Raw genomic sequence first — 21,500 nt, 5'->3', positions numbered from 1 at the left:
AACTACAAACACACACACACACACACACACACACACACACAGAATTTGGTTAAAAACTTGTGGAAAAAGAAGATGGGTACACCAGGATGTCAGAGCTTTGTATCTTTAAACATTTGAATCATAAAATTTTCCTTTGTTCTAATTCTGTTGTCACCAGGGCAAACTCTTGATTATTTTAATTCCTGTACATTTGCCTACAAGGAGCAAACATGCTGGCCAGAGAAATGTGAGTTTCTTTTGTTTGTGGTATGTATGTATATATATGTATACACACATACACAGGAGTTGATGGATTAAAATTTTTTTAATGTTTATTGATTTTTGGGAGAGAGAGAGTGAGCGAGGGAGGGGCAGAGAGAGAGGGAGACACAGAATCCGAAGCAGGCTCCAGGCTCCAAGCTGTCAGCACAGAGCCGCAGGCGGGGCTCCAACCTGTGAACTGTGAGATCATGACCTGAGCGGATGTTGGATGCTTAACGACTGAGCCACCCAGGTGCCCCATGATGGATTTTATTTTGAATGTTTTTATTTATTTTTGAGACAGAGAGAGAGCATGAGCAGGGGAGGGGCAGAAAGAGAGGGAGACACAGAATCAGAAGCAGACTCCAGGCTCTGAGCTGTCAGCACAGAGCCCGACGCAGGGCTCGAACTCACGGACTGTGAGATCATGACCTGAGCTGAAGTCGGAGGCTTAACTGACTGAGCCACCCAGGCGCCCCTGGATTTTATTTTTAGAAATCAGATTCATTGGCTCAAAAAAGTCAGTGTTATGAAAAAGGATGGAGAACTGTTCTTTTTTTTTTTTTAAGTTTATTATTCTTGAGAGATAGAGACAGAGCATGAGCAGGGGAGGGGCAGAGAGAGAGAAGGAGACAGAATCTGAAGCAGGCTCCAGGCTCTGAGATGTCAGCACAGAGCCAGACGCGGGGCTTGAACTCACGAACTGCGAGATCATGACCTGAGCCGAAGCCAGACGCTTAACCGACTGAGCCACCCAGGCGCCCCATAGAACTGTTCTATATTAAAAGAGTCTTAAGGGGCATAAAAACCAGATGGCAATGTGGGATCCTTGACCAAATCCTGCTTGGAAAAAACCAGCTATGGAAGACATTTGGGAGACGATAAGGACAATCTGAATATAAAGTGAGAATTAGATGGTACTGAGGGAATTAATGTTCATTGTGTTGTGTGACAACGATCTTGTGGCTAGGGAAGAGATTCTTGGGAGCTGCGTGTTGAGAGGTTGAGGGGTGAAGTAGCTAATGTGTCGAACTTATTTGGACAAGTACGCACGTCAGGCATATATGGCAAAGTGTGTAGTTATTCGCTGTACCCCTGGTCTACTTTTGTTTGATAACGTTCATAACGAGAAGTTTCAAAATCCTTTCTATGAAGTTAAAACCTGAAATCGGTTTCTTGGCAGTGGTGAAGATCTGTTTCAAGTCGAGCACTACAGGCCTGACTGTTGGGCCACAGCACCCATGCTGGCCCGGCAGGGACACTTGGGCCCCCCTTGGGTGCATGCTGCCATAATCGCCTCCACCTGTCACGTGAAATCACGCAGGTCATGGTAGCTTCCCCAGAGGACACCAGAGTGGTGTCAAATGTCCTTGGAACTTCAAAAAGAGACTAGAGGAGAAGACTGGAGAGAGAAGAGGGGGGAAAAATGAAAAAGAAAATCTAGCGACAGAGGGCTGGCTGTACAAACAAGTAGCCCTGTTCCGTTCCCTGGCACTTCCCCTCCCCCACGGCCCTTTGCACGGTTGCAGGTGGGTGGGGTGAGGCCAAAAAGGTCATTAATAAGGAAAAATCAGGTCATTTGTTTTTCACCCTTTGTCTCCAGACACAGCTTTCCTTGAAAAGAAGGGTCAAGGGCTTCTGAGTGCTCAACTTTCAGCAACAAAATACATGTCACGGGGCAGATGCCTGGTGACTTCCTAGAAAGAAGATGTTTATTCTCCACCTCTTCCCCCACCACACATTCACTGCATTGGGATTTTAAAAAGGTCAGTAAGATTACATCTAAGAAATCATCTTGAAGGAGAAGGGGATGCCATTCATTCAGTGCACAATGCGTTTTCGTGTGAATGAAACTACGTGGTTTTGACTACTTGGGACTAGAAGTACTCAACTCTCCTCGGCTTCAAGATTTCATTTCTGTTTATCAGCCTTCCCACCCTCCACCCCCCGTCAGTTCCTTTTTCAACCTCCTGTTCTCTGGCGGAGTGCTAAGCCCTTATCGCTGGGACAAAGCACATTGTCATACTGTTTTCTCCATGCTGTCACGTGCCAGCCAGTCTGGAACCACAGTGCCCCATTGGTAGGGCCGGGCTGTGACTCAAACGCATTCTTCTTCTTGGTTTGTATCTATTAAAACTCACCTTTGTTTTGGATCTGTTTCTGATGATGACTTTATTGTTTTTGTGGCTTTTTTTTTTTTTTTTTTTTGCTTAACCCAGGTAGTTTTGCATTGTGTTGTTTTACTATGCCTTTTCGAGTTTCATGGAAGTCTCAGGGACAGGTCTCCTAAAGAGGAGGAGTGGATTCACATGTGTGTGATTCCTTAAGGAAGGTCCCCCCAGGAGGGTAATCGGAACGGAGTGGGGAAGGACAAGAAGCCAAGTGAAGGGACTTCAGGCAAAGTCCCGGTGTTTGCCTGAGGCCGCAGGGGAGCTCTGGAGGACCTAAATCCTATCTCAGGGCTTGTCCAGGAAGCCGAACTATCTTCTCACACACTTGCACTAGCGACTCATTGATTAATGTTGATCTGGAGAAATGCAAACCTCTAAGCATTTCCAACAACCTGTGGATGGTGCGGGCAGAGCAAGGGCTGGAAGTAAGGTGTGCGTGGATTGTGTGTGTGTGTGTGTGTACGTAAGTGTACATGGACAGTGTCCACTATAGTGGGGCAAGACCCCTTTGTTACTTTTCCTTCCATATATCCCTTGAGGATTCTTTTTTTTTTTTAATATTAATGTTTACTTATTTTTGAGAGAGAGAGAGAGAGAGAGAGAGAGGGGGAGGGGCAGAAAGAGAGGGAAACACAGAATCCAAAGCAGGCTCCAGGCTCCAAGCTGTCAGCACAGAGCCCGACGCAGGGCTTGAACCCACAGACTGCAAGATCATGACCTGAGCTGAAGTTGGAAGCTTTACCGACTGAGCCACCCAGACGCCCCTCTTTTTTTTTTTTAATGAAAATTTTACTATCAGTTTTCCAAGTCCTCTGAATGAACCAGTTGAAATGGAACAGTTATGGCACATGATTCCACAAATGGACTTCATTATGTTCCTTTCAAAGCTGGCTTTTTCTCTTCCCTTTGCTACATCCCTTGGGGTGAAAATTTAGAAAGTTTTAGTTGTGTGGTTGAGTTAAAAAGACTGGGAATGGTTGATCTCCACTGTTAAATAGTTAATGATATCAAGAATTTTGAGACAAGAACTGCAGTTAACCAATTAAAACCCAGGCATAAGTATATCTGTTTAATTAAAGCTGGAGACCCAGTGACAACCCTAAAATAAACTATACTTGGGATTGATTCAGATAATGATCTTTTATTTGTTTTCTTTTCTTTAAAAGTGGTATGTCAACATCACTTCATTTCTACATTTCCGAGTTCTGTACATAATTCTTAAAAGGAAATAAGCAATGCTCAATGTACAAAGTAAAAACAGAAAACTAGAAAAATCTGAATAAAATGGAGCAAGTTGCCATAGGTCATACAGTACAAATTAGTCATTAGATGTCATCTGAAGTGCGATACCACTGCTGTGATGATGAGTTAAAGAATGAAATAAAAATACTCTATTTTAAACAAACAGTATATATATATTTATATGTATATTTTTTTACAGATAGTAGACCCAGTGATATCTGCAGTATTGTAAAAACTTATTTACAAATAACTTTTTTAGACATTACATATACATCAGCACCGTAGTAAAAACAAAAACAAAAACAAAAACAAAACGACCTTATTAAAATCTACCTCTCTATTTAGTTGGTCCCAGTACTAAGCATTTGGAGGAAGCTTTTACAAGGTAATGGAGCCCCCTTCTCTCCATCAGCCACCCCCAGTTTCTCATCGTTGCTTATATATTTGTTTCCTGTACCTTTCAGAAAAAGGTAATTATGCTTTCTGTCTTCTTGTTTGTTTACTTTGTGTATTTTTTTGTTTTTTGTTTTTTTTTTTTTTGGTTTTTATCTGTTTCCACTCAAGAGTTTCCCTGGTGGTGGCCCCTCCCCAGGCAAGGGGCTTACGGTCACCTGCCACCACCTCTTCCCAGGGTACAGCCTCTGCCTGGGCTCTCGCCCACCCGGCCTCCCCTGCTCTCCATCCTGCCCCTTGCTCAGGAGATCCACTACCTTGGGACGTGGCGAGCAAGCCAAGGGCAGTGTTTTCCTGCCTGCCTGTCTCCATCCTCTGGCCCCAGCTTCCCATTCGAGCCCCCTTCTCGGGACCCCCTCTGAGTACAGCCAGTCCAGCCTCCCACAGCCTTGGTCCACGTGTGGCGCAGCGGGGTGCATGTGAGCGTACAGAGGGAGCCAGCCTTTCGGACACGGAGCAGGTGGGTGGTGGGAGAAAAGCACGCGCCATTCTTACTCTGGATAATAATTATGCCGCATGGCCTCCAAAAACGGGACAGTGGGAACAGCAGCAAGGACTAAAAAGACAAGCCTTACAGGAAGTGGTAGAGGTTGTCATCCCTTCCGACAGACTTCGCTTAGGGCAGATTGGAGTGATTTACAAAGAGAACGACTGTACAGGACTTTCTGAGCGGATTACTTTTCCCATATGGGAGGAATTGTTATCTTCCTTCTTTTCATCATCAAAATGTGTAAGGTGGGGCAATTGATTTTTCAGTTCCTTGTCTCTCAGTGTTTTAGATTTGTCTTTCCAGTGAGTAGGGATTAAGGGCAAGGCCAATTTCAGAGCAACACCCCCGGGGTTCTTCCAAAGGGAGCCAGAGTCAGTGACCATTGGGGCCATTCCTCCCAGGGTGTCCCAGAAGTGTCAGGTGTGGCTCCTATAAACCCACCGTCGAACATCAGAGGGGCCTGCTCAGTTCCGGGCGGAGAATATTCACTCGACTACATGTTAGAGCAAAAAAACTCCAGTGTTGCCTTTGCATTTCAGGCACGGTCTACGTTCTTGCGTTTATTCTGATTCTGCCCAGGCCCCCTAAAGACAAAAGCTTCATTTCTTCTGGAATAGTCTGTAAGGAAAAGCAGGGGCAGGATGGGGTGGAGGCAAGAAGGAACAGGGTGGGGAGGGGTGTGGGGAAAGACGACACAGCATCCAGTCGGGGTCTCTCCACCCCGTGGCCACCAGAAATAGATGTGAACTGCCTGGACGTTATCAGTATCGCACCGAGGCCCCAGGAGGCTCCGGCCCAGCTGCCCCAGGGGACCGCCACCACAGTCACCAGCAGAGGGCTGCCTCCCCCAGGACTGCCGGACAGACCCTTCTCTAGGCTCACGTGGCTTTCCTTGAGAGGCAGCTAGCAGCAACGCCTCTAAAATTCCTGAGGGTCATCACGGGCAGCAGACAGGCTTGTAAGATCCTTTGTAGTCTCCCTGTGACATCTCACTGTTCTTCGTGTCCACCCTCCAAACACAGTAGCACGTCTTGACGCCTGACAGCTCTTTCCAGCCAGAGTTCAGCGCACTTCTGACCTGCGCTCTTGGCCTGTGCCACCACCCAGCAGCCTCCGTGGGATTCTTCCCGGCCCCGGGCTCTGCGGTCTCCGGAGCTGGGCCAGGAGGGGCTGACGGACACCCCACACCGGGCAGCAGAGGGACGGGCTGGAGCAGCTCTCCCTGGGCCGGGCGGGCACAGGGAGTGCGGGGCCGAGGGGCTTCAGATCTGTCTTCCCCACCTGCCTCCAGTGTGTCTCCCTCTCTTGCAGCAGGGACCTGCGTGGCGTGTTGTCTTGAGTGCTGTGTGAAAATCAGGTGAAACGAGGCCCAGTGGGGGCTGCGGATTGGCACCTGGATCTTTCACTGTGGGCCAGCTGCAGTTTTGCTCAGTTTCCGTGGGTCAAAAAAACGAAAAACAGGGATGGCTCAACATCCTGTTTCTTTCTCACGTTTTAAGCTTTCAGCACTAGAGTTGTGGCTCTTGGGGCCTCCTCTTGACTAGGGGTTCCCAAACAACTCATCGAGCTCCTGCATCCACTCATCCCCCGGCCCCCCTTTGATGATGGAGTCCACGAGGTCTGCACTGTCCGAGAGGCCGGGGAAGGAAGCCCCGGCGGCTTCGCCGCTGTAATTGTATGCCATGTCCTGAGGGGGGTTCCGCTCGTAGGCCTGGCTCTGGCCGCTTGGGGCGAAGCTGCCACTGGGCATCTGCTGCTGTGCCGGGGGCTGGCTGAACGCTGGCATGCCGGGGACACCCTGGCTTAGGCCGGACATGACCATCGGCCTGGCCTGGCCGCTGCCTTGCTGCCCCGGGAGCGGTGGCATCATCTGCCGACCCATGGCAGCTGGGTTGAGGGTTCTCACCGCGCCGGTGTTAGCATCCACAACCTGGCCCAGTCCCTGTGGGAAGTGTTGCTTGGTCAGCCTCGGCTGGCCAGCCTGAAGTGGGTAGCTCGCACCGTTGTTGAATGATCCCAGTTCTCCACTAGTCCTCCCAGGCATCCCCTGTAAGCTCCTCTGCTGCCAGCTCTGCGTTCCCTGCTGGACCGTGCCCATGATGCCCTGCAGCCTCGGTGGGCCCTGGGGCCTCGGCAGAGCCTGGCTCACGGGCCCTTTCATCTGCTGGTGCTGTTGGCTGATGGCCGAGTTCACCAGCATGCTCTGTCCAAAGCCACTCACCATGCCAACCCCTTGCCCGGAGGCGGGCTGCCTTGGCCCCTGGGCTTGGTTGTGTGCGATGCTCATGCCACTTTGGTTTGGGTGCTGCAACATTTGGGTCATTCCTGGGCTCATACTGTACATTCCGGGTTGGCTGGTAGGTGTGTTACTATAAGGGGCCAGTCCCATCTCCGACTGGGCTGCTGCCGTGGCCATTGTCCCTGGGTTCTGGGAGGGTCCCATTCCCATCATGCCCGCATTCTGTGCCATCAACCGTGATGTTCGAATGCTCTGGAGGGCTGCTTGGCTTCTCACGGCTGCTATATCTTGGGGAGAACCTGCAGGGGGAAAAAAATGGACCCATTCACTCATCTCAATATGCACGTTACTGTAACACATCGCTGGAATTTTCTTTAGGAATGACCAAATTCTTTTATATGAAAAGATCCACAAAAGTGATTATTTTTCTGACTGTAACATATGCTGATTACAAAAAATTTGTAGGACGCTGAAAACTACAAAAGTACTTAAATTCCCACCATCAGAGATAACCACCACTGTTTTATAGACACATGAAAATAGGGATCCTACTGGATACTGGACACGTGCTTTTGTAGTTGTCTTGATAACTCTGTGATTATTATTTTCACTTGCGGAAGCAAGATGTTTCTCACTCTTCTGGATAGGATGCCACCCTCAACCAATCAGATACCATTTTTCTTGGAGGTGAGAGGGAATTCACCTCCTGGGCTAAATTAAGAAGAAATGGCCGATCACTTTGTGTTTTCTCTTTGTGAAGTGGAACACGGTTTAGTAGAGAATACTATCAATAAAGACCATTAGACTAATTTCCCTTAAGACTTGAGTAGGATTTGAGAGGTTAAAGGCCACTGCTCCTGCTAAGAAGCTATTTCGACAGATGGGACACTTTTTGGATCCACTCTCTAGATTTCCACACGCTCCAGATTGTCTGAATCATGACATGTCAGTGCAAAATGGCCAGCTTCCTGAGCTAGAAAAAGAAATCATCCTGCTACTTGCTCTTTGGCAATGAACTTTATGCATTTCTCCAGCAAAGTCCACTCACTCCTTCAAATCGGCAGTGACTACTTCTCTCAGCAGATTGCTAACACGGTTTTTAATGATGCTGTTTAAAAGTTGGCCAGAGTCTGAATGCCAAGTCCCTCAACTCTAATTAGGCATTTGAGTGAGTCCTTCTTTACATGTTCCTAAGAAATTTCCAAATCAGCCAAGAGAATAGAAATGTCACCCTGAGAACCCCAGTCAATGCTGTAAAGGGCTAGGAGGTGCACAAAAATGAGTTTTTCCTATGTCCCAGCTAATGACTGAGTCTCTAAGACCAAGAAAAATAGTTTTTTTTTTTTCTCCTGGACATTTAAAAAAGATGCAGCCTGGGGGCCAATCAATATTATAAGCAAATGTGATACTACCTGCAACTGGGATGAGATGGGATGAAAAGCCAGACGAGAACAGTCTAACCTTGTTAAGCTTGGCACCTTGGCAGATAAGTGTGTTTCTGTCTTCCTGATGGGGTTATTGATTTCTGGGCAGCAACTATGTCTCCATATTTTCTTTCTTTCTTAAAGAAAGAAAATTATGGGAATTTTGATTATGACTTAAGTTTTTGTGGCCTGAGATCAATATCATGCTGCATTGAGAAATGAAATGGTTACTGTGGGGAAACCCGAAAGGGCTGGAGAGATCCCTAGAAATGTTTCGGTTTTCTGTTTTAAGCTTTGTTATATCGAAGTGATTTAAAAAAAAAATCAAAAGTTCCTGTTAAACACTGGATGGTGGTATATATTGTCTGTAATCTTGTTACGAAGTTTTGTGACCTTAACGACTAAATTTGTATCGACTGCATGGCCAATCTGATCAACTGTGGTGAAATGGGTTATTGAGTTGTTTGTAAAAAAAAAAAAAAAAAAATTTAAGGAGAAAATATTGCTGACTCGGAGACTGATTGGCTAGACCCAAATTGCATAAACAGACTGATGAGCTGCTGGAAAGAGACAAAAAGACTTCCATTTTTTTTTTTTTTTTTTTTTTTTTGGACATTTTTGTTGTATGTTTATAATGGATATGTTGAGGGACTGGATATGGTCTGGGCTACTTTTGTGAATGACAAGTAGGTTCCTTTCTTTAGAGGACAGAAATGCTGCAATGCCTTTTAAGAGGTATTAAAGCATTAATCCGAGCCAACCTTTATCTTTAGTACAAAGTGACTGTGCTATCTAGGTGTAACTCTAATGAAAAAAAAAAAGGCATTTTAAAACCAGCAATCAGCTCCGTATTTTCATCCTAGGTACAAAGAAACAAACCCTTTTTCTTAATCTAGTTTTATGCCTTCAGTAATTTTATTTATTTATTTATTTAGAAAGCTTATTTATTTTGAGAGAGAGAGAGAGAAAGAGAGCGCACAGGGGAGGGGCAGAGAGAGAGAAGGACAGAATCCCAAGCAGGCTCTGCACCGCCAGTGAGGAGCTTGATGTGGGGCTCGAACTCACAAACCGTGAGATCGTGACCTGAGCCGAGATCAAGAGTCGGAAGCTTAACCGGGCCACCCAGGTGCCTGACCTTCAATAATTTTAAATATATATAGAAAAAAATGCAAATGTGTCCAAATAATTACCTTGTCTTTATCTGATTACTATATCGGTTAAATAATAGACTAGTTTCCCTCTTCTTCTTCTTTTATTTTTGTCTAAAACTGATATTATTGTGGGACACTGTACTCAAGTTAATTTTCTTATCCACTGGTTAACATCACCATGTGAAAATCTTCCATATTCAAATAGAGATCACATGCAATTTTTTCTTAGAAGGGTCTGTTTTCTCTTTTTACTCACAGGAAGCCTATATTTGTGAAAAATAAGCACTTCTCCATAGGCATGCAACATTGCCCAGAGGCACCATACTCAGTAAGAGAAAGATAGTCATTAAACCTTTGAAATGTGTAGTGGGGGAGTATGCGTACGTTCCCAAGTAAGTGATTCCTAACGAAACTCTCCAAGGACAGTATTTCTTATCTACACCAATTTGCTATTTTCCTAGATACACACTATTATGATATCCAGGGTGTTAGTAAAATAAAATAGAGAAGAGAGTGAAAAAAGAAAAAAAGTGCATCATTTAGCTCAGGGACCGCACCATGGGCCTGGGTGTTCAACTTAAGTACAGCTAAATTTCCAGGTTGATTACCTGTGGGGTGGAGTTTTAGAAAAGTTCAAAGAGTAGAACTTTTAACCTGGACCCAAGGCATACAGAATAACTCATAATACAGAGGAAGCATTAAATGTTGGTGGGTCCCTTTATTCCAAAAGATAATAAATGAATTACGAACCTAGAAAATGCAAGGGCCACTATGCTGGGTTTATAAGATTTTGTATTTTTAATTAGTTCTTGATATAAATCACCAGTTCGTAAAGTGCGGACCTTGGGCCAGCAGCAGCAGCAAGGACTCCTGGAAGCTTGTTAGAAGTGCAAATTCTCTGGCCCGACTTCAGACCTCTGGAATCAGAAACTCTGGGGGTGGGGCCAGGCCATGTGTGCTTTTACAGGCTCCGCTGGTGATTCTGATGCAGCTAACGTTTGAGAACTACTTGTAGGAACCTAGGAAGGCTCTGTGTCTGCAGCAAAAATTATGCGTGTAACGGTGACCATTTCCACACCCCCTCTACCCATGACCAAGTGAGAAACAGAATTCTTCAAAGAATATCGGCACTGATTTAACACACATAACACCTGTGCACAGCTTCATTCCTTTTGTCCTCCCCTGGGTCAAGCCCAAAGGGGTCTGATACATGTGTTCCAGGGGTGGAAGGGAGTGGTCACTACTCAGGCCACTGCCTTTCCACAGGCAATCTTCACTGAGGTCTGGCCGTGAACACCAGTGGCTTTCAGACTCTTTAAACCACTACTCACAGCGTGTGATCCAGTATATACACATACTGGTCTACAACAGAAACAAAAGTTTCCCTTATTATGATACACTCTCATCAGTTTTCTATTATATTCCTTTTTAAAAAATGTTGGTTGGGACCCATTATCTTTACAACCTGCTTGTGTGTTGCAACCCAAAGATTGAACAATGCTACCCGAGATCATGAATTTTTCACCCCCTGTGAATTTTTCACAGTCTACGAGAAGCGTAGCACTTGCGACATGGCCACACAAAGTCTGTATTTGTTTATATATATGCATATTTATATGCAAGGGGCCCCATAGCTTCTGGCAGATTCTTGAAGCGACCGACGACCGGTAACACTTGAGAAATTAGGACCCAGGATCTAGGTCCCATGAAAAGGGCAGAGGATGGGAATTGGGGTTTCTGTTACTAGGCGACCCCTCTAGCTCCCTGAAAATTCCTGTGATGAGACTGGGATGGTTGTCAGGCTGATCCTCTACCCCATACAAGACCTTCAGGGGTGCTCTCTATTGGAGATGGAAGGGATCGATATTTGAGTGGACTTTATACTTCATAAAGGAATGATAACACTGAGCACACAATATGCCCCTTGCTACTGGGTCATGAGTCATCAGGGTTTCTGCAAAGGGCAGCAGGATCAAGACAGTCCAGTCAAACTCAAGCCGCTTTGGTCTTCTAGATTCAGCAGAGATCGGTGGTTGCTGCAAGCCAGATTCTTCCCAAGTGGATGTTTGAAGTGGGGGCTGTGGCCAGCTGACATGCTGGGATTAGCGAGAAGGATGTGGCACAGGACTGTTCCTCCCATGCTCCCTGAGATGACGATCCAGACAAAGACAAGGCTGATGGTGGACTAGCCAGGCACCAGTAGGTCCCCGTTGGCTATTAAACTATTGAAATACTTGTGTATCGTTGGTAAAGAACAGTTACCCCAGCCCTGCCCCCCACAGCCACTCTGACCCCTGCCGGGGCCAACCAGGGCCTCTCTGTGACGCAGCCACCAAAAGGTTAATGCCTGCCACAGCAGAGGGCTCCAAAAATGCATTCTGACTGACTGGCACCCTCAGTTTTAACATATTTTTAATATTACCTGAACCCAAACACAGCACAGAAGGCAATGTCACTGGCTACACGCTCACTCACACTTCACGGCTGGAAGGTATAAAACGGAAGAGGTGTGCACTGGCCTCACCTTGAAACTGATTGACCTGCTGCACTGGGTATGGATTCCGTTGCTGTTGGAGGTGCTGGCGGGGTAAATGTGATTGCTGCAGCTGCTAGAACGACAGGACAAGGACAGGGAGGTGACATGGGGAGAGACGATTAAATATTGTGGCGGTTTTGAGGAAGGCAGTTTTTTCAAAAACTAAACTTTGTGTTGAGGAATCAGGTGCATCCAGGCAAGTGTGCAAAGCATGGGTCTGATGGATTTTCACAAAATGAACACATCCTGTAGCAACATAACCAGCATCTAGATCAAGGAACCGAGCACCGCTAGCATTCCCCTCATGCCCCTTTCCAGTCACGACCCACCGCAGGGACCCACTTCATCTGACCAGGGAGCCACCTAACAGTGCAGACTAGTGACATCTGCTTTTGTGCTTCGTATAAGTGGATTCATACAACGTATTGGTGTCTGGCTTCTTGCATTCATCATTATATTCATGAGGTTCATCCGTGTTGATGCGTGTAGTTGTGGCCTGTTCACTGTCACTGTTGAGTAGTATTCCTTCCTATGAACGCATACACCATGGCTTACTTATTTACCTATTCTGCTCGTGACGGGCATTTAGAGTGGTTCCTGTCTCGGGCTGTCACAAATACTGCTGCTATGCACATCCTTGCACGTACCTTTCGGTGACTACCTGGCATATCTGATGTGTACACTTGCTGGCTCACAAGGAGTGCGTATCGAGGGAGCCAGTCTTGGCTTTGACTTTCCAACATCAGCTTGCACGTCTTCCTTAGCACTGTGGGACCCAGCTCAAGGGACGAGCAACTGATTTTTAATGACCTAAATAGCTGCTTCCGGTATAGGAAGATGGGATTCTCAGGGGCTATAAAAAAGGCTAATCTTATTCCCACCAGGCCACACTGCCTGTAAAATACATCTCCGCAAGTAAAATATACAGCGTTTAGTGCCTTAAGGAAACCGCGTGGGACTCCACATGTACCAGGAGCCAGAGGCTTGTGATTTTTGTCTTTCTTCTTCCACTCGCGGGGATTTTGCGCTGCCGGAGCTGTTACCAATCTACTGGAAAGGCTATTATGATCATTACCATGCTGTATGTGAAAAGGGAAAGAAAATAAGGGTGAGGTGGAAAGAGCAGAGAAAGGGGTTTTAGTTCCCAGTCTGCCGTCAAGTAGCTGCGTGACCTTCGGCATGTCATTTAACCTCCTTCTGCAGCTGCTGAATATTCATTGAGCACCTTTCATCCGCAAGGGCTTATAAAGAACGTAGACCAAGGGCCCTGCTCTTTAAAGTGTTCATTATAAAAATAACACACATTGGTCACTTCTTAACACATGTGTTTATTTCTATTTTTTTCTTCTTTGTTTTTGTTTCTGGGCAGCTCTATAATTTTCTTTCTCTTTCTTTCTTTTTTTTCTTTTCTTTTCTTTTTCTCCACAAGGCCAGCCAGCACTCTGGCAACCAAAGAAAAAAAAGGCTCTGCCCTGTTCACCTCATCCTGGGGTGCTTACCATAGTGTTTTGCACAAAGTGTTAAAATTAATTAATTGTATAGATAAAGTATAGACAAGAAACCATGCTAATCTTTTAGGCAGCAATATAAGGGCATTATTGAGTAAGCTTCTCCTCAGCCAAACTTCTCATATTATGTAAGAACTTAAGTGTCCACACTGACTGGGCAGAAGCCCTGGGGTGCCCTGTGGTCGGCTGGGACTGGGGGCCTCCTGTTCCAGTCCTGGGGCTGTGCCTCTCTGGCTCTGCGATCTCTGATACTTCACATGAGCTCCCTGGCCTCCAGTTTCTTCATAGGTAAAATAAAAAAGCCTCCGTGATCACCAATATTTCTTTCCAGTCTAAAATTCTGGGTTCGGTTGAACCTTTGTGAATAGATGTGAAGTGCCGTGCTCCAAGTAACGCATTACGTGTCAACTCACACCTGCCTTCAGCCGGCTCTGTCCTGATTTCTAAAGCCACCAGAGTCATTGTAAAGTTCCCAAAGACAGGCAAGATCCCAAATCCTTCTGTTCTCCCTCCCAAGTCCTTTCAGGAAATCCCAGGACCTCCAATACGCTGCTTTCAAAACTGCTATTACTAGGCACTTTCACCGCTGCTGCAGAGACCAAGAACATCAGCTCAGCATTGATAGGGCAACATTCGTTCTCAAAACACAAAGGCTGACAACCCACCACACGTAGACCCCCCAAGAGCCTGCACGGACAAGCTCCGTCTCTGGGCACGGGCAGGCTGCTGCACTGAGTTGTTTCCGAGCAGGCCCTCAGTTTCGCTTCTGGGCTAGTCCCACTGATGGCTGGCAGTCGTGGCCCCAGCTCTGACATCACAGTCCGTGACACCAGGGTCACGTGACAGGTCACCACATACGCGTGTACAGTTGCCGAAGGATTTTCCACACATTACTCTATGTCGTCCTTAAAACGGTTATCGGAGGAAGGCCGGGAAATTATTAAATGTAACCTGGCAGATGAAGAGAGTGGGGGAAGAGGTTTTTCCAGAATCAGACCACAAGCAAAAGGTGGGACACATCTGGAGGCTGAGTAAAATTCTTTCCTTGGTCCCTCTTCATTTCTTGGTGCCCACAACCTGCTAAGGAATGATACCATTTCCCCATCTTTTCCAAGGCGCCCTGGATCTCTCTGTGTGTCGGCTCCTTGTCTGGGCACCCTCCTGGGGCAGCTCTCCCTCCACTCTTGTGCTTCCCTCCTTGTCCCCTGGGGTTTGGCTGCCCTCGCTGAGTGGGGACAGCCCTGGCTAGCACAACTGCGTTTGCCTGGTTACCCGGGCTCCTATTTGCGCCTTGGTCACAGCACACACATCAGAGGCCATCGCTCACAGTATCAGGCGCACCTGAAGTTTCCCGGGATTGGCCAAGGAGAGGATTTACAAAGCCCAGCTTCCCCTCGGCGGCTTCATTTATCACTGCCTGAGAGATATTAGCACGGTTCCTTGTCACACACCTTATGCAGGGTGAGAGGGATAGAGGTTTGTTTGTACAAGAGGTGCCAGGCGGCTGACTGACCTTGGTAGAAAGGGAGATAATTACACAGCTGCTCAGGAACAAAAGCAGAGAAGGGAACATAAGCGAACTGTGTTCAACAGTACAATTTTTCTATTTGGGAGATGGCTGGTGCTACTCTGAACTGCTGCTCTTAGTAGGGACCTCAACATGCCTGTGTCCCACGTGGTATCTTGTAAATATGAGGTGGAGGAGGCTTGATAAGTTTCCAGAATTCTGATTATATTAGGAACCTTCTAGGAGGGGAACTGTAGGGCAGAGCTTTGTTGGGCTTTAAGCCTTGGAAGACAACCTCACGCCTACCTCCTATAAGAGAGAGAGAGAGAGAGAGATGCCCTGTGCAGACTCCCACAGGAGCCACGTAGGGATCTCTTGTGGAAGGCCTCACGCCTTTCCTGGGATAATAATCCTGGATGGGCATCTTGAAAAACAAAACACATTGAAACCTACAGAAGCGGCTCTCAGGGAAGGCTTTCTTTCGGAGCTGGAGGAATTCTATGGCGAGGGTGGACAAAGATGCCTACGGTAAGATTTATTCGTGTTAGGCCTTCCTTTAACTCAAAGATTTCTTGAGCTGTTTTAAAGCTGTTGGGAATTTTCTTAAGTTTGCACCCTTTCTGTGACCCCGGGTTCAGGTTTCCAGGTAGTTCTGTAGGCCCTATTATTCTGCTATTGTTCCTGTCCCATTGTTCATGACCAATTCTGCAGAATTCTCCTCAATCCCTCCTCCTGACATTTTCCTTCAAGAAACAAAGTTCTCTGAGTTATTTTCTTTTTTTCTTCATGCTGGAAATATTAGCCTCTATGAAGAATGTGAGGCAGCTTCCCTACCCCCATACTGATTGCGCAGACCCTTGTGCCAGAAACCAGAAGAAAAGAAGGCAGGCTTGAATCGAAGAAATGTCTCTGGCAAATAGGCCTTCAAACTGGTGGCAGAAGCCTGTCTTTTAAGAACAAACTAATTCATTCTAAGAAAAAGCCGAACTAATGGAAAGGTCCAAATTCTGCAGATTCTTCGGCGATCTGGGGAATGCTAGACTGTGAATCTCTTGACAAAGGACACGAACTGGAGCTCTCTCGCAGACACAGGGCACCGAATAAATGCCTGCTGAATGAATGAATCATGTTACCTGCTCGGCTAGAATCTGCTGCTGCTGCTGCTGCCTTTGCTCCCGCAGGAACTGTTGCTTCTGCTGCTCCATCAACTGGGCCCGCTGATCAATGAGCATCTGTTTCATGAGGGCTGCCTGGGGCTGGCCGCCTAGGAAGCCAGGGCCCGCGGGACTGGCTCCGGAGACCATGCCGCCCGAGCCTGGGGGCACGGAGGACTGCATGGGGCCTGTGGTCCGGGGAAGTCCAACTGGGTGCTGTTCCTGGGAGGAGAAGAAGAGAAAAGAATGCAGAGATTTTATATTTGAGAAAAAGCATGGGGGCAGGGGCCCCAGCTTGCGGGCCTGCGGGGTCCTGAGTGGCACGCATTCTATTCCCATAAAACCCACCCAGTGGTCCTCAAATCTGGCCTTACCACCGTGGAGCTGGAGATATACAAGGGAACGGTAATGGAGCATGGCTCTGGGAAATCTGACAGCAAGGCCAGTCTGTTTTGGATGAGACTGATGACGGGACAAAGGCTGGATGTTCAGCTAACATTCTGCGTTCCTCCAAAGGAAAGGGAAGAAGCCTTCAGGCTGGGATCACCTTAAGTCTGGAAGAGACAGCGTGCCCCTACCTCTTAATCTTTACTGCCTACTTGGCCTAAATGGACTTCTTCTTAGCTAGTAGGAGAGACATTTACAGAAGAATTCTGGAATTTATCAATCAGTAGATTTACTAATTAATGGAATTCCAATTAATTGTGACATTTGAAAGCTTTGCTGTATGTAAAAACAAAATTCCTGCTGGTGGGGGTCGTTGATGGTGAGAGCTGGGAATGCGTTGCACTGAACAAAGATACGTAATCTCCTGACATCTTTAATATACTTTTTTTAAAGTTTACTTATTTTGAGAGAGATATAGAGCACGTGAGCAGGGGAGGGGCAGAGAGAGAGGGAGAGAGAGAGAGAGAGAATCCCAAACAGGCACCGATGTGGGGCTCAAACCCACGAACTGTGAGATCATGACCTGAGCCAAAGTCAAAAGCCAGTCGTTTAACCGACTGAACCACCCAGGCGCCCCCGACATCTTTAAAAATAGGGCTGAACCTCCTGTGTCTGGGACAATTTATAATGTGTGGGTTGATTTGGGTCTTCTGATTCTACAGTTGTCTCAGTCAAATGATGGCAACTTTTAAGGACTGGTTCTTAAGGAGTAGGGAGTAAAGTGGTAGAGACCTACTCACAGAGTCAAGTGACTACTTGGAGAATGTGCTCACAGGGAAAGCCTGTAACAGCCAGTGTTCACCGGGGAAAATGTGGTATGTGACCATAAAATTCAGCTTCTAGATAGTTCCTTTCTTATTCATCTACCAAGCAAGTGTTGTCTGAATATTCTGCCTTTTAATTCATTCACATTTCAAGTAATTCATCTGAACACAGAGGATCGGATGTCTGAGATGAACACAGATTAAATGGGCACACATGTAAGGACGTATCCATAGTGTGAGGTACCATCATGTCACCAAAATAATACAAAATGAATGTGAATAAGTCTAAAGTTATTTAAATATTTTTGTATCCAAGCAAACTGGATTTTAATATTTTTTCCTACTTCTGCCCTGCTACCTCTTTGGTATGGATACAGTCAATCATGCTGGCACTGTCCTCTCAAAACATGAGTTTGATCCCTGGCTCTCCTAGAGACACAGTCCTGGACCTTATTCCCCAGGTTTGTGTACCTTCCCTCTGCTGTGTGATGCTCAGCCGTTGGTGCTTTTCTTCCCAGCCTAAACTGGGTCTTCAGCTACTCTTCTTTCCTCCCTCCACCCACACAAACACAACAAAACAAGCAAAGCAGACAAAAACCTACTTCTCTTGCCCTGGAAACAAGAGGCCGAGAAGTCCTGGATAGTTAGTGCAGTAGCCCAGGTCACACTTAGCAAATGGAAGAATTGGAAACAGCAGAACTGGAACGCTGATCTTGAGTTGAAATTTAGTATTCCTTCTGCTAGCACGGGCCTTTACGAGACTGTGGGGCCGTGGTGCTAAGTATACACCTGAGAATCGCTTGTAGACTAAATACATAGCCTGTCTTCCACGAGTGTCCTGGGTTCTATTTTTCAAACAGAAGTGTTATTGCAAAACCCTTTTTGTCTTTGTGTATTTCCTCTACAGACGATTATCAGGTAGAGAGCCGTGAAATATCTATGTTAAAAAGAACTTATAGGGGCGCCTGGGTGGCTCAGTTGGTTAAGCACCTGACTTCAGCTCAGGTCATGATCTTGCGGTCCGTGAGTTCGAGCCCCGCGTCGGGCTCTGTGATGACAGCTCAGAGCCTGGAGCCTGTTTCAGATTCTGTGTCTCCCTCTCTCTCTGACCCTCCCCCATTCATGCTCTGTCTCTCCCTGTCTCAAAAATAAACAAACATTAAAAAAAAAAATTTATAAAAAAAAAAAACAACAAAAAAACAAACTTATACTCCCAAAGGCCAGGAGCCTTTATGCTACCAAAAAGTTTACTTTAGGCCCAAGCCCCATAGGCATCACAATGTTTCAGAGTCTCCCCTTTTCCCTCAATAATTGCTGCCTGTTTCCAAGCCCTTCTTTCCAATGGGATAAAGCTGCTTCTTGCCACCTTTAGGAACAAATGGCTGATTGACTTAACACTTTAACAAACAAATTCACACTGAAGTATAAACAGTTAACCAATCAAAAAAAAAATACAGGTACACCGTTTTGTTTTTTTTTTTTTTTTCCTGTGTATTTCAGTATATTTGACACTTTCCAGTTTTTTCTTAAAATTTTTTAAGTTTATTTGAGAGCGGGGGAGAGAGAGAGAGAGAGAGCGCGAGCATGCGTGGGGGAGGGGCAGAGAGAGAGAGGGAGAGAGAATATCCCAAGCAGGCTCTGCACTGCCAGTGCAGGCCCCACTCGGAGCTCAGTCTCACAAAGGACAAGACCATGACCTGAGCCAAAATCAAGAGTCGGTTGTTTGAGTGACTGAGCCACTCAGGCACCCTAATATTTTCCAGTTTTGATAAGGAGGAGAGGAGAAAGAAAATGAGACCCAAGGGAAGATAAAGTTTGCTTCATCTAGTTTTATGAGGGCTGGTCTGGGCTGGCCCAGGCTGGCCCTGTTTATCTTTGGGCACTTTTGAGATATTCTGGTCCTGTGTGACCAGCCCTGCCTAGCTGGGGCGCATGCCCAGAAGTGGTAAGTAGTAACTATTGCTTTCCCAGCCTTTTCTCCACCCTGGAAAGAAAGGGAGAGGCAAATGAAGTGACGATGTTGCTATATCCAACCACTTTTGGCCCTTGTCTTCCTGGGGCAAAAAGAAATACTTCAGAAGCACAGTGTGGGGAGGGGGTGGGGGATGGGATTTTCCCAAAGAGATAGGTTATTACTTCCCAGGATTATGTATTTCTCCAAATGACACCCCCCCCCCCCAAAGGTTTTGCCTTCGGGTTTCTTGCTGAAGATCTGAAGACCTAGGGGGCAGGAGGGCTATGTGCATTTTTAAGGGGTTGCCTTCCATATGAAACATCCCTGAATCTAGGTTGATACACCTTGAGTACTTTCCCAACAAGCTCTCCTGCATTCAGCAGCAGGTGAGTGACACCACAGGCCCCACCTCAAGCGTGTCTTCCAAAGTGCAAAGCCCTCCAAGTGACTTGCCTTACAAATGGAGCTGGCTGGCCATTAACTGTTTCATATTACATGGCAGCTTTTAACCTCCAGTCTAAGAGAGCTTAATGAGCAATCGCTTGTCGAATTTCAGGATTTCAAGCCACCGCTCTTGTTTCTAAGGAGGACACACACTGTGTGTGCAATTAGAGAAAACCAGGCTGAGCTTTCGTCAGAGAAATGTAATGCCTTGAAGCCAAATGATGCAGTATTTTTAGTTTTAATTACTGGCTCGTTCTCCACCCCACCCCCTGCCCAGCGACCTCCCTTGCCTTCTACCAAGAATCTTAACTCACTAGCTTCCCCTAAGAAATCCAACTGGTTTCATAGATCTTCATTACTCCCCAAACCTTCCCACTCTTCAGTAAAATAAAGGGAGGGGGGAAAAATCAAAACGAGTGAACCCATTTTACATAGCTCCTTCCTCGGGGAAAAGATCTTAGCAATTTTCTAAGGGCTGGAGAGAGGTAGGAGGTGTAAAAAAACACCCTACCTCCTCCAAAGAGGCAGTTTTCTACTTCAAAAAACAGCTGTGGTAAAAATATCTCCCAAGAGCAGCCAGCTGTTTATTTATAAATCTGTGCGTAGCCAGCTTTATTTCTCCTAAGTGTTTTCAAGAACAAGCGTAGTGTTTGGGTGAGAGGGGCCGGGATTTCTGGCGGCGACCCAGGAGCGCCGGCTCCGGGGAGGGGGCTCACAAAAGGCTGAAGGTGAGGCCCCGGGGAGCTGGGACCTGGGGGAGAACTGGCTGGAGGACGCCCGGGGCTTCAGCCTTTTCCCGGAGGTGGAGGAACAAGGAGCAGCTGCTGTTCTCCCCCTGCCCCAGCAGATGGTGGTGTCAGCCCGGCGCTCCGGATTGCAGCGCCAGCTCCGCCCGCGCCCCCCCCCCCCCCCCCCCCGCAGATGGCTTAATCATGACTCCTGTTCCTCTCCCCCCCCACCCCGCCCCCCGCCCCGCGCGTCTGGGCGGACGCTGCGAACGTGGAGCCAGGCAGTCAAGTGTTACTGCGTACAGCAGGTAGCCTGGCAACTGAGAGCATAATACCGAGCAGATGGTGTTCGCACGGCGTGATGGACATCACACACGACAGCCTGAGACAATCCAGGAATTCCCTGGTGACTCGAGGCCCTCTTTACACAAAATGAGTTCTCTCTCCATTGCCGTGTATCTCTGGGGTTATCTCCCCCCCGCCCCCCTCCCCGACTGACACCGAACTGGTTTCTTATTACCGACTTTCCTTCCAGCCCGAGGGGAGGGAGATTTCAGGTCGGGGTGGGGGGAGGCCGGGGAAGGAAACGGAAGGGCTGGGAGCTGCAGGAGATGGGGGGTGGGGGTGGCGGTGGCACCCGGAGAGGGGAGGGCGAGTGGCTTGCACCAGCCCCCGGGGCTGACCGTCTGAGAGTAGCAGAGTTCCCCGCAGCCCGGCTGCACAAAGCCGGCGCGGGAGGGCGGCGCTGAGGGCGGCCTCGGCTCAGTCTGCAATCACATGGCCCACGAACAGCCTAAATGAAATTTAGGATTTTACTTAAAAAGTCCCCTGGGGCGTAATTTAGCCTCTTGACTCGAGCCTATATGCTTACAAGTCCTTAGGGGGCTCTAAGAAGTCAGGAGTGGGGCGGCAGGCCCGAAGATGCCTCTCAGCGCCGGCGTCTCTAACAAAGAAACCGCCGAGGCGGTCCCGGGCGCGGGCGAGTTGCCCCGCGGCCGCGGAGGTCCTCAGCCCGCGCGCGCTGCCTTTGAGCCCGAGAGCCCTTTGA

General features: G+C 47.4%; 1 protein-coding gene across 2 annotated transcripts in view; it reads right to left on the bottom strand.

The window, feature by feature from the left end:
• Nucleotides 1–3,370: 3,370 nt before the first annotated feature.
• Nucleotides 3,371–21,500, bottom strand: part of MAML3 (mastermind like transcriptional coactivator 3) — a 411,939-nt gene continuing 393,809 nt past the window's right edge. The window contains exons 3-5 of one of the 2 annotated variants that reach the window (XM_042935443.1): nt 16,095–16,337; nt 11,935–12,019; nt 3,371–7,134 (exon numbers count right to left, since the gene is read on the bottom strand). In XM_042935443.1, the coding sequence (XP_042791377.1) occupies nt 6,137–7,134; nt 11,935–12,019; nt 16,095–16,337 (1,326 nt within the window). In that variant the 3' untranslated portion in view covers nt 3,371–6,136. The remainder of the gene's footprint in view (nt 7,135–11,934; nt 12,020–16,094; nt 16,338–21,500) is intronic. The other variant, XM_042935444.1, reaches the window with a different exon arrangement.

Source organism: Panthera leo, chromosome B1 (assembly GCF_018350215.1).
Source record: "Panthera leo isolate Ple1 chromosome B1, P.leo_Ple1_pat1.1, whole genome shotgun sequence".
Classification (NCBI taxonomy): Eukaryota; Metazoa; Chordata; class Mammalia; order Carnivora; family Felidae; genus Panthera; species Panthera leo.
The sequence above is the reverse complement of the archived record's forward strand: the minus strand, read 5'-3'. Positions and strand labels throughout refer to the sequence as shown.